At 43.6% G+C, this 12,500-nt stretch overlaps 2 protein-coding genes across 4 annotated transcripts in view; both read right to left on the minus strand.

The window, feature by feature from the left end:
* Positions 1-12,500, minus strand: part of PLEKHG5 (pleckstrin homology and RhoGEF domain containing G5) — a 49,244-nt gene that overhangs the window by 2,814 nt on the left and 33,930 nt on the right. For all 3 annotated transcript variants that reach the window (XM_067472848.1, XM_067472850.1, XM_067472849.1), the window contains exons 14-19: positions 11,435-11,584; positions 9,356-9,493; positions 9,148-9,267; positions 7,070-7,202; positions 4,819-4,934; positions 1,608-1,789 (exon numbers count right to left, since the gene is read on the minus strand). In XM_067472848.1, the coding sequence (XP_067328949.1) occupies positions 1,608-1,789; positions 4,819-4,934; positions 7,070-7,202; positions 9,148-9,267; positions 9,356-9,493; positions 11,435-11,584 (839 nt within the window). The remainder of the gene's footprint in view (positions 1-1,607; positions 1,790-4,818; positions 4,935-7,069; positions 7,203-9,147; positions 9,268-9,355; positions 9,494-11,434; positions 11,585-12,500) is intronic.
* LOC137097793 (guanine nucleotide exchange factor subunit RIC1-like) overlaps positions 11,787-12,500 on the minus strand; it is a gene marked incomplete at its 5' end in the record, with an annotated part of 1,213 nt that continues 499 nt past the window's right edge. Inside the window, 2 exons of the mRNA XM_067472923.1 lie at positions 11,787-12,241; positions 12,497-12,500. The exon at positions 12,497-12,500 is cut by the window's right edge and continues 175 nt beyond it. Coding sequence (XP_067329024.1) covers positions 11,787-12,241; positions 12,497-12,500 — 459 coding nt within the window. The remainder of the gene's footprint in view (positions 12,242-12,496) is intronic.

Consider the following 12,500-nt stretch of genomic DNA (forward strand, 5'->3'; position numbering starts at 1 on the left):
GAAAGCAAGAGGGAGAGGGAAAGGAACGACAGAAAGGGAAAGGAAGGGAAAAGAAGGAAGAGAAAGAAAGGAAAAGGAAGAAAACTGGAGAGAAAGAAAAGATAGATAAAAGGAAGGAAAAGAAAGGAAAAGGAAGGAAAAGAAGGAAGGAGAGAGAGAGAAGGGGGAAGAGATAGAGGGAAGAAAGGAAGGGGAAAGAGAGGGGAAGGAAGGACAGAAAGGAAAAGGAAGAAGGAAAAGAAGGAAGGGAAGGGAACGACAGAAAGGGAAAGAAAAGGAATAAAGGAAGACAACTGGAGAGAAAGAAAAGAGAAAAGAAGGAAGGAAAAGGGAAAATAGAAAGGAGAAAGAAAGAAGGAAGGAAGGAAGGAAAGAAGGAAAAGAAGGAAAGGAAAAGGAAGAGGGAAAGGAATGACAGAAAGGGAAATGAAGGCAAAGGAAGAAAGGAATAGAAGGAAGGGAAAGGGAGAGAGAAAGGAACAACAGAAAGGGAAGGAAAAGAAAAGGAAGAAAGGAAGAAAATTGGGGAGAAAGAAAAGATAGAAAAGAAGGGAGGAAAAGGAAGGGAAAGGAAGGACAGAAAGGAGAAAGAAGGAAGGAAGGGAAAGAAAGAAAAAGAAGGAAGGGAAAATGGAAAAGGGAGAGAGAAAGGAACAACAGAAAGGGAAAGAAAGGAAAAGGGAGAAAGGAAGGAAACTGGAGAGAAAGAAAAGATAGAAAAGAAAGGAGGAAAAGAAAGGAAAAGGGAGGGGAAGGAAGGACAGAAAGGAAAAGGAAGAAAGGAAAAGAAAGAAGGGAAAAAAGAGAAAAGGAGGGAGAAAGGAATGACAGAAAGGGAAAAGAAGGGAAAGAAGGGAAAAGGAAGAAAGAAAATTGGAGAGAAAGGAAGGATAGAAAAAAGGAAGAAAAAGAAGGGAAAAGGGAGGGAAAGGAACGATAGAAAGAGAAGGGGAAGAAAGGAAAAGGAAGAAAGGAAAAGAAGAGAAAAAAGGAAAAGGGAGAGAGAAAGGAACGACAGAAAGGGAACGGAAGGAAAAGAAAGAAGGGAAAGAAAGGAAAAGGAAGAAAGGAACAGAAGGAAGGAGGGAAAAGGAAAGGGAGGAGGAAAGGAATGACAGAAAGGGAAAGGAAGAAAAATGGAGAGAAAGAAAAGATAGAAAAAAAGGAAGGAAAAGGAGAAAGGAGGGAAAAAAGGAAGGAAGGGAAAGAAAGGAAAAAGAAGAAAGGGAAAGAAGGGGAAAGGAAGAAAAGAAGAAAATTGGAGAGAAAGAAATGACAGGAAGGAAGAAAAGAGGAAAAAACAAAAGGAAGGAAGGAGGAAAAGGAAGGAAGGAGAAAAGAAAGTACAGAAAAAAGAAAGAAGGGAGAGGGAAGGAAGGAAGGAAGAAAAGAGGGAAGGGAGGAATAGAAATGAAGGAAGGAAAAAAGAAAAAGACAGAAGACAGAAAAGAGGAGGAAAAAAAAGAAAGGAAAGAAGGAAGGAAGGAGGGAAAGAGGAAAGAAGGGAAGGAAGAAAAGAAGGGAAAAGCAAAGGAAGGAAGGAAGTTGGTTCAACAACATGGAGAGTTCCCGCAAAGTTCGGACTTGAAACCGGGACGGATGCTGACCTTTGCTGGGAGTCGAGGCTGTTGGAGCTCTTGCGGAGGAGGGTGGGGGAGCTGCCCCCCGAGGCCCCGCTCCCGGCCCCCTCGCCTTCCTCTTCCTCTTCCTCCTCTTCTTCCTCTTCCTCCAGGCTCTGCAACTGCTGGCTGCGCTGGTGCTCCTTCAGGCGCAAGTGCTGCAGCTTGTTCTGCTGGGAAAAGGAGGAAAAGAGGGGGGTGAAAAAGGAGAACGATGAGAATGAGCGCAAGAGGAAGGATGAGGAAGGACAGAGAAGGGAAGGAAGGAGAGAAGAGAAAAGGGGGAAAGGAAAGGAAAGGAAGCAAGGCAGAGGAAAGGAAAAGAAAGGACAGAAAGGAGAGGAGGAAGGAAGGAGAGAAGGAAACGAAAGGACAGAAAACAGAAAGAAGGGAGAAAAAAGGAAGGAAGGAAGGAATAGAAAGGAAGGAAGGAGAAAAGAGAAAGGACAGAAAACAGAAAGGAGAGGAGGAAGGAAGGAATAAGAAAGAAAGAAGGAAGGAAGGAAGGAAGGAAGGAAGGAAGGAGAGAAAATAACAAAAGGACAGAAAACAGAAAGAAGAGAGAAAAAAGGAAGGAAGGAAAGAGGGAAGGGAGGAATAGAAAGGAAGGAGAAAAGAAAAAGTCAGAAAACAGAAAGGAGAGGAAAGGAAGGAAGGAGAGAAGGAAATGGAAGGACAGAAAACAGAAAGAAGGGAGAGGGGGAAAAAGGAAGGAAGGAATAGAAAGAAAGGAAGGAGAAAAGAGAAATGACAAAAAACAAAAAGGAGAGGAGGAAGGAAGGAATAGGAAGGAAGGAAGGAGAGAAGGAAAGAAAGGACAGAAAACAGAAAGAAGAGAGAAAAATGAAGGAAGGAAGGAAGGAAGGAAGGAAGGAAGGAAGGAAGGAAGAAAAGATGGAAGAGAGGAATAGAAAGGAAGGGAGGAGAACAGAAAAAGACAGAAAACAGAAGGGAGAGGAAAGTTAGAAAGAAAGAAGAAAGGGAAAAGAAGGGACAGAAAAAAAGAAAGGAAAGGAAAGGAGGGGGGAATAGAAAGGAAGGAAGGAGAAAAGGAAATGAAAGGACAGAAAACAGAAAGAAGGGAGAGGAAAGAAAAAAGGAAGGGAAGGGAAGGAGGGAGGAATAGAAAGGAAGGAAGGAGAAAAGAGAAAGGACAGAAAACAAAAAGGAGAGGAGGAAGGAATAGGAAGGGAGGAGGGAAGGAAGGAGGAGAGAAGGAAACAAAAGGACAGAAAACAGAAAGAAGAGAGAAAAAATGAAGGAAGGAAGGAAGGAAGGAAGAGAGGAACAGAAAGGAAGGGAGGAGAAAAGAAAAAGATAGAAAACAGAAAGGAGAGGAAAGTTAGAAAGGAAGGAAGGAAGGAGAAAAAAGACAGAAAACAAAAGGGAAAGAGAGAAAGAAAGAAAGAAAGAAAGAAGAAAAGAAAAAGAAAGGACAGAGAAAAGAAAGGAAAGGGAGGGAGGGAGGAATAGAAAAGAAGGAAGTAGAAAAGGAAATGAAAGGACAGAAAACAGAAAGAAGGGAGAGGAAAGACAAAAGGAAGGAAAGGAGGGAGGGAGGAATAGGAAGGAAGGAAGAAGAAAAGAGAAAGGACAGAAAACAAAAAGGAGAGGAGGAAGGAATAGGGAGGAGGGAAGGAAGGAGGAGAGAAGGAAACAAAAGGACAGAAAACAGAAAGAAGAGAGAAAAAAGGAAGGAAGGAAGGAAGGAAGGAAGAAAAGAGGGAAGGGAGGAATAGAAAGGAAGGAAGGAGAAAAGAAAAAGACAGAAAACAGAAAGGAGAGGAAAGGAAGGAAGGAAGGAAGAGAAAAAGAAATGAAAGGACAGAAAACAGAAAGGAGAGGAAAGATAGGAAGGAAGGAAGGAAGGAAGGAAGGAAGGAAGGAAGGAAGGAAGGAAGGAAGGAGAAAAGAAAAGGACAGAAAACAGAAGGGAGGGGAAGGAAAGAAAGAAGGAAAGAAACAAAGAAAAGATAGAAAGAAAGAAAGAAAGAAAGAAAGAAAGAAAGAAAGAAAGGAGAAAAGGAAAAGAAAGGACAGAAAAAGGAAAGGGAAGGGAAGGAAGGGGGAATAGAAAGGAAGGAAGGAGAAAATGTAATGAAAGGACAGAAAACAGAAAGGAGTGGAGGAAGGAAGGAATAGGAAGGGAGGAATGAAGGAAGGAGGAGAGAAGGAGAAAGAAAGGAGAAAAGGAAAAGAAATGACAGAAAAAAGAAAGGAAAGGAAGGGAGGAATAGAATAGAAGGAAGGAGAAAGGGAAATAAAAGGACAGAAAACAGAAAGGAGAGGAGAAGAAAGAAAGCGAGAAGAAAGAGAGAGAGAAAGAAAGAAAGAGGGAGGAGAAATGAAAAAGAACAGAAAACAGAAATGGGGAGGGAAGGGAGGGAGGGAAGGATAGAAAGGAGAGAAGGAGGAAAGAAAAAGAAAGGACAGAAAAGAGAAAGGAGAGGAAAGGAAGGAAGGAGGAAAGGAAAAGAAGACAGAAAAAAGAAAGGAAAGGAAGGGAGGGAGGAATAGAAAAGAAGGAAGGAGAAAAGGAAATGAAAGGACAGAAAACAGAAAGGAGAGGAGAAGAAAGAAAGCGAGAAGAAAGAGAGAGAGAAAGAAAGAAAGAGGGAGGAGAAATGAAAAAGAAAGAACAGAAAACATGAAGGGGGGAGGAAAGGAAGGGAGGGATAGAAAGGAGAGAAGGAGGAAAGAAAAAGAAAGGACAGAAAACAGAAAGGAGAGGAAAGAAAGGAAGTAAGGAAGGAAGGAAGGAGAAAAGGAAAAGAAAGGACAGAAGAAAGAAAGGAAAGGAAGGGAGGGGGGGAATAGAAATGAAGGAAGGAGAAATGAAAAAGAAAGAACAGAAAACAGAAAGGAGAGGAAAGAATGAAAGGAAGGAAGGAAGGAAGGAGGAAGGGAGGAATAGAAATGAAGGAAGGAGAAAAGAAAAAGAAAGACCAGAAAACAGAAAAGAGAGATTGATAGCGGAGTCAAGGCTGAAAGGAAACCCGTTTCTTGCCACTTGGGATCATGAGCAGATTAGAAGATCAAAGTGCCAAGTACGGAATCTGTAGTCAGACGAAGCAATGTTGAAAACTGCGTCAAGACATCTTTCCAGAGTCAAGGCTGAAGCGAAATCCGTTCCCGGCCGCTTGGGGCAATGAGTAGATTAGGGGATAATAGTGCCAAGTACAGGATGAATGACCCCCACCTGGGCGTTGCAGAGGGCGTCCACCCAACTCCGGCACAAGGACTGACCGCTGGTCTGGAAGGTGTAGGCCCCCACCGCGCTCCGGAACTCGTTCAGGTAAATCAGCAGGAAGGAGCCTGGAAAGAAAACCCAGGAAGGAGGCAGATCCCGGATGAGTAATCCCTCGTATTTTCCTTCCTTTCACTTACCTTCCTCTCTCTCTCTCTCCCTTTCTTTTTTTCCTTCCTTCCTTCTCCCTTTCCACTGGATTCCGCTTCCTTCCTTCCCTCTCCTTTTAAATCTTTCTTTCCCCTCCCTCTTTCCTTCCTTCCCCCTTTCCCTCCTTCCCTTTCCTTTCTTCCTTCTCCCCTTTCCTTCTCTTTCTTTTCTCTCTCCCTCCCTCCGTCCTTTATTTCCCTTTTTCTCCCTCCCTCCTTTCCTTATTCCATTCCCTCCTTCCTCCCTTCCTTCCTTCTCCCTTTTCCTTCCCCCTGCTTCCTTTATTCTTCCTTTCCCTACTTCTCCCCTTCCTTCTCTCCCTCTTTCTTTTCTTTCCTCTTTCCTCCCAATTTCTCTTCCTTTTTTCTCCTCTTTTCTTTCTTTCTTTCTTTCTTTCTTTCTTTCTTTCTTTCTTTCTTTCTTTCCCCCTCTTTCTTTTCTTCGACTTACCTACTTTCCCTTTTCCCCCTTTCCTTCCTTCCTTCTTTCTCCCCTTTCCTTCCTTCTTTCTTTCTTTTCCTTCCCCCTCCTTCCCTTATTCTTTCTTTGCCTCCTTCCTCCCTTACACTTACCTTCCTTCCTTCTCTCCCTTTCTTTCTTTTCTTCCCCCTTTCCACCCGATTTCTCTTCCTTCCTTTTTATCTTTCTTTCTTTCCCCCTCTCCTTCTTTCTTTCGACTTACCTACTTTCACTTTTCCCTCCTTCCTTCTTTCTCCTCTTTTCTTCTCTCTTTCTTTTCTCACCCTCCTCTTTTTCCCTGCCCTTGCTCTTCCCGCATTCTTCCTTTCCCCCTTTTTCCTTCCCTCCCTCCCTTTATTCCCCTCTCCCTCTCCTTTCTTCAATTTATCTTCCTTCCCTCCTTCCATCCATCCATCCTTTATTCATTCTACATTCTTCCCTTTTTTCTTCCTCTCCTCCCTCTCCTTCCCTCCTTCCTTCTTTCTCCCCTTTCCTTCTCTCTTTCTTTTCTCTCCCTCCTCTTTTACCTTTCCTTTCTCTTCCCACATTCATCCTTTCCCCCTTCTTCCTTCTCTCCTTCCCTTCAACTTACCTCCCATCCTTCCTTTATTCCCCTTTCTCTCCCTTCAATTTACCTTCCTTCCTTCCCTCCTTCCATCCTTTATTCATTCTGCATCCTTTTTTTCTTCCTCTCCTTCCTTCTTTCAACTTTCCTTCCATCCTTCATTCTTTATTCTCCTTTCTCTCTCTCCCCTTCATTTATTCTTCCTTTACCTTCTTCCTCCAATTTATCTTCCCTCCTTCTCGCCTCCTACATCTTTTTCTTCCTCTCCTCCTTCTCCTTCTTTCTCCTTCCCTCCTTCTTTCAACTTACCTTCCATCCTTTCATCCTTCTCTCTATCCTTTATTCCAGTTTTCTTCCTTTCTCTCCCTCTCTCCTTCCTTTCTTCAAGACCATAAAAAGGGGGGCGCGACTATTACATGAGGAAAACTCCATTTTATAATTCTCAAACTGTAAAATTGAGTTTTCCTCGTGTTATAGTCGCACCCCCCTCTTTCCTTCCTTCCTTTCCCGTTTCCCGACTATTACATGGGGAAAACATGAGGAAAACTCCATTTTACAATTCTCAAACTGTAAAATAGAGTTTTCCTCATGTAATAGTCGCACCCCCTTTCCTTCCTTTCCCATTTCCCGACTATTACATGGGGAAAACATGAGGAAAACTCCATTTTATAATTCTGAAGCTGTAAAATGGAGTTTTCCTCATGTAATAGTCGCACCCCCCTCTTTCCTTCCTTCCTTTCTCGTTTTCCGACTATTACATGGGGAAAACATGAGAAAAACTCCATTTTACAATTCTCAAACTGTAAAATAGAGTTTTCCTCATGTAATAGTCGCACCCCCTTTCCTTCCTTTCCCGTTTCCCGACTATTACATGAGGAAAACATGAGGAAAACTCAATTTTATAATTCTCAAACTGTAAAATCGAGTTTTCCTCATGTAATAGTCGCACCCCCTCTTTCCTTCCTTCCTTCCTTCCTTTCCGGTTTCCCTTTCCCCAGGAGTGCACTCTGCCCATGCTCAGGGGCTCACCGGGGTCCTTGAGGGCTCGGCAGACGGCCTTGTCCAGCAGGAGGGGCGGCCGGATGACCTTGGTGCGCTCGGCCTTCTTGACCGGCTTCGTGATGAGGAAGAGGTCCGTGAAGAGGAAGCAGTAGACGTCCATCTGCAGGAAGAGGAAAGAAGAGGCTTGACATTGATGTGAAGCTGCCCCAACTGACAAATATACTGCATTTCATCCCATAATAGTCACACTTTTTCCATAAAAGGGGGGGGGGGTGCGACTATTACACGAGGAAAACTCAATTTTACAGTTTGAGAATTATAAAATGGAGTTTTCCTCATGTTTTCCACATGTAATAGTCAGGAAACGGAAAAGGAAGGAAGGAAAGAGGGGGTGCGACTATTACACGAGAAAAACTCCATTTTGCAGTTTGAGAATTATAAAATGGAGTTTTACTCATGTTTTCCTCATGTAATAGTCGTACCCCCCCCCCTTTTTATGGAAAAAGTGTGACTATTATGGGATGAAATACAGTATATTTGTCTGTTGGGGCAGCTTCTGACAAAGGAAGAGGCTTCCCAACCTCAGTGCCTTGACATTGATGCGAAGCTGCCCGAACTAACATATATACTATTTTTCATCCCATAATAGTCACACTTTTTTCCATAAAAGGGAGTACGCGACTATTACATGAGGAAAACTCCACTTTACAGTTTGAGAATTATAAAATGGAGTTTTCCTCACTTTTTCCTTATGTAATAGTTGCACCACCCCCCCATCCCATAATAGTGTGACTATTATGGGATGAAATACAGTATATTTGTCAGTTGGGGCAGCTTCGCATCAATTCCTCGTGTAATAGTCATACCCCCCCCCCCCCCCCGGTGAAAGAAGGAAGAAAGGTTTTCCTCATGTAATAGTCACCCCCCCCCCCTTTTAAGGCAAAAAGTGTGACTATTATGGAATGAAATACAGTATATTTGTCAGTTGGGGCAGCTTCGCATCAATTCCTTGTATAATAGTCGCAACCCCCTGGTGAAAGGAAGAGAGAAGAGTGGAGCTCCAGAGACCCCAATGTCATAGTTCTTAAACTGTATTGTCTTCAGAGAAGGAAGGAAGGAGGGGAGAGAGAAGAGTGGAGCTCTTGAAAGGCAGGGAAGGAGGGGAATCAGGCCGAAATGGGGGTGTGACCATTATGCGATGAAATACAGTCCCCCTTCCCCTTTGAAATCCCGATGCCGAACATTCTGCCTTTCAGGGGAGGGCCTTAAGGAGGGCCTTAAACTGCCTTGGAATGCAGAGAAGGAGGGGAATCAGGCTCAAATGGGGGTGCGACTATTATGCAATGAAATACAGTCCCCCTTCCCCCTTGAAATCCAGATGCCGACCTTGCTGTCTTTCAGGGGAGGGCCTTAAGGAGGGCCTAAAACTGCCTTGGAAGGAAGGGAAGGAGGGGAATCAGGCTCAAATGGGGGTGCGACTATTATGCGATGAAATACAGTCCCCCTTCCCCTTTGAAATCCAAGTGCCGACCTTGCTGTCTTTCAGGGGAGGGCCTTAAAGAGGCCTTAAACTGCCTTGGAAGGAAGGGAAGGGGGGAAATCTGGCTCAAATGGGGGTGCGACTATTATACGATGAAATACAGTCCCCCTTCCCCTTTGAAATCCAAGTGCCGACCTTGCTGTCTTTCAGGGGAGGGCCTTAAGGAGGGCCTCAAACTGACTTGGAAGGGAGGGAAGGAGGGGAATCAGGCTCAAATGGGGGGTGCGACTATTTTGCAATGAAATACAGTCCCCTTTGAAATCCAGGTGCCGACCTTGCTGTCTTTCAGGGGAGGTCCTTAAGGAGGGCCTTAAACTGCCTTGGAAGGAAGGGAAGGAGGGGAATCAGGCTCAAATGGGGGATGCGACTATTATGCGGTGAAATACAGTCCCCCTTCCCCTTTGAAATCCAAGTGCCAACCTTGCTGTCTTTCAGGGGAGGGCCTTAAGGAGGGCCTCAAACTGACTTGGAAGGGAGGGAAGGAGGGGAATCAGGCTCAAATGTGGGTGCGACTATTATGCGGTGAAATACAGTCCCCCTTCCCCTTTGAAATCCCGATGCCGACCTTGCTGTCTTTCCCCTCCTTCATCTTCAGGCTGCCTTCCAGCAAGAGCTGCCGGGTCTCCTCCAAGGACGTCCCGGGGATCGGGGCCATCAGGTCCAACCGCAGGAACTCCTTCAGGATCTGTGAAAGAGGAGGAAGAGGAGGAAAACAATCAACCCAAATGGGAAGCGCCCCCAAAACGCCCACCCAAATCCTCTTTGGCACCCACTTTGTCCACTTCGTCGTTGCTGCCTTCCACGGCTTCGTAGGCGTCGATCCGGCTCACGATGGAGGCCAGGCGCTGCTGCTCCTGCCGCTGGCGCATGCGCGAGTTGACGTGGTTGATGAAGCGCTCCACCGAGTTGATCTGGGGGGAGAAGGGTCAGAGCTGCCTTAGAAGTAAGGGAAGGAGGGGAATCAGGCTCAAATGGGGGTGCAACCATTATGTGATGAAATACCATCCCCCTTCACCTCTGAAATCCCAATGCAATAATAATACAATAATATTATTGCATTGGGAGGGGAATCAGGCTCAAATGGGGGGTGCGACTATTATGTGATGAAAAACAGTCATAAAATATAGTCATAAAATAAAATGTGATAAAATATAATTGGGAAGGAGGGGAATCAGGCTCAAATGGGGGTGCGACTATTATATGATGAAAAACAGTCCCCCTTCCCCTTTGAAATCCCAATGCAATAATAACACAATAATAACAAACAAAGAAATACATCGTCATAAAATACAATTGGGAAGGAGGCGAATCAGGCTCAAATGGGGGTGCGACTATTATGTGATGAAATACAGACCCCCTTCCCCTTTGAAATCCCAATGCAATAATAATACAATAATAATAAACAAAGAAATACATAGTCATAAAATACAATTGGGAAGGAGGGGAATCAGGCTCAAATGGGGGTGCGACTATTATGCGATGAAATACAGTCCCCCTTCCCCTTTGAAATCCCAACGCAATAATAATACAATAATAACAAACAAAGAAATACATCGTCATAAAATACAATTGGGAAGGAGGGGAATCAGGCTCAAATGGGGGTGCGACCATTATGTGATGAAATACAGTCCCCCTTCCCCTTTGAAATCCCAATGCAATAATAATACAATAATAACAACCAAAGAAAAACATAGTCATAAAATACAATTGGGAAGGAGGGGAATCAGGCTCAAATGGGGGTGCGACTATTATGCGATGACATACAGTCCCCCTTCCCCTTTGAAATCCCAATGCAATAATAATACAATAATAACAAACAAAGAAATACATAGTCAAAAAATACAATTGGAAAGGAGGGGAATGAGGCTCAAATGGGGGTGCGACTATTATGTGATGAAATCCAGTCCCCCTTCCCCTTTGAAATCCCAACGCAATATTAATACAATAATAACAAAGAAATACATAGTCATAAAATACAATTGGGAAGGAGGGGAATCAGGCTCAAATGGGGGTGCGACTATTATGTGATGAAATACAGTCCCCCTTCCCCTTTGAAATCCCAATGTAATAATAATACAATAATAACAAACAAAGAAATACATTGTCATAAAATACAATTGGGAAGGAGGGGAATCAGGCTCAAATGGGGGTGCAACCATTATGTGATGAAATACAGTCCCCCTTCCCCTTTGAAATCCCAATGCAATAATAATACAATAATAACAAACAAAGAAATAGTCATAAAATACATCTGGGAAGGAGGGGAATCAGGCTCAAATGGGGGTGCGACTATTATGTGATGAAATACAGCCCCCATTCCCCTTTGAAATCCCGATGCAATAATAATACAATAATAACAAACAAATAAATACATAGTTATAAAATACAATTGGGAAGGAGGGGAATCAGGCTCAAATGGGGGTGCGACTATTATGTGGTGAAATGCAGTCCCCCTTCCCCTTTGAAATCCCAACGCAATAATAATACAATAATAACAAAGAAATACATAGTCATAAAATAGAATTGGGAAGGAGGGGAATCAGGCTCAAATGGGGGTGCGACTATTATGCGATGAAATACAGTCCCCCTTCCCCTTTGAAATCCCAATGCAATAATAACACAATAATAACAAACAAAGAAATACATAGTCATAAAATACAATTGGGAAGGAGGGGATTCAGGCTCAAATGGGGGTGCGACTATTATGCGATGAAATACAGTCCCCCTTCCCCTTTGAAATCCCAATGCAATAATAATACAATAATAATATTGTATATATAATAACAATAATAATATATTATAATATAATATAATATTATATATATATATATATAATATATAATATAGATTACCATGGTGACGATGGCTTCCCGGGTGCGAGGCTCCTCCGTCTTCTTCAGCACGGACTTGAGGAGCAGCGGGTACTTGGTCAGGCGCTGGTGGGGCTTCACCAACATGTCGCTGAGCTTCAGCCGGTTGCACTGCTTGTGCTTCTCGGCCCACTGCAAGGCGAGCACACCATTCAGAAACTGCAAGTCGCTCCTGGTGTGAGAGAATCGGCCGTCTGCAAGGACGTTGCCCAGGAGACGTAGCCCAGATGTCTGATGTTTGACCAGCCTTCTCTCATGTCCCCTCATGGGGAGCTGGAGCTGACAGAGGGAGCTCGGCCCTCTCTTCCCCAGATTCGAACCGCTGACATATTGGTCAGCAGTCCTGCTGGCACAAGGGTTGAACCCATGGCGCCATCGGGGGCTCCTGGCTAGACTGATAGGAATGTTGGATTGATAGACAGTCAGACGGATGGATGAATTGATAGATAGATAGATAGATAGATAGATAGATAGAATAGAATAGATAGATAGATAGACAGACAGATAGATATTTGTGTGACAGATAGATGGATAGATGGATGGATGGATGAATGAATGAATGCAATGATAGAATGGACAAATGGATAGATAGATGGATGGATGGATAGATGGATAGATAGATATCTGGGTGATAGATAGATGGATAGATGGATGGGTGAATTGATAGATGGATGGATGGATGGATGAATGGATAGAATGGACAAATGGACAAATGGATGGATGGATATCTGGGTGATAGATGGATAGATGGATGAACAAATAGATGAATTGATGGATGGATGGATAGAATGGATGAATTGATAGATAGGTGGATGGATGGATGGATGAATGAATTGATGGATGGATGGATAGATAGATAGAAGAATGACTGATCGATAGATCGATAGACAGATATTTGGGTGACAGATAGATGGAAGGGTGAATGGGTAGATGGATGAATGAATGGATAGAATGGACAAATGGATGGATGGATAGATATCTGGGTGATAGATGGATGAACAAATAGATGAATTGATGGATGGATGGATGGATAGATAGGTGGATGGAT

This window comes from Anolis sagrei, chromosome 13 (genome assembly GCF_037176765.1).
Source record: "Anolis sagrei isolate rAnoSag1 chromosome 13, rAnoSag1.mat, whole genome shotgun sequence".
In the NCBI taxonomy this organism is placed as follows: domain Eukaryota; kingdom Metazoa; phylum Chordata; class Lepidosauria; order Squamata; family Dactyloidae; genus Anolis; species Anolis sagrei.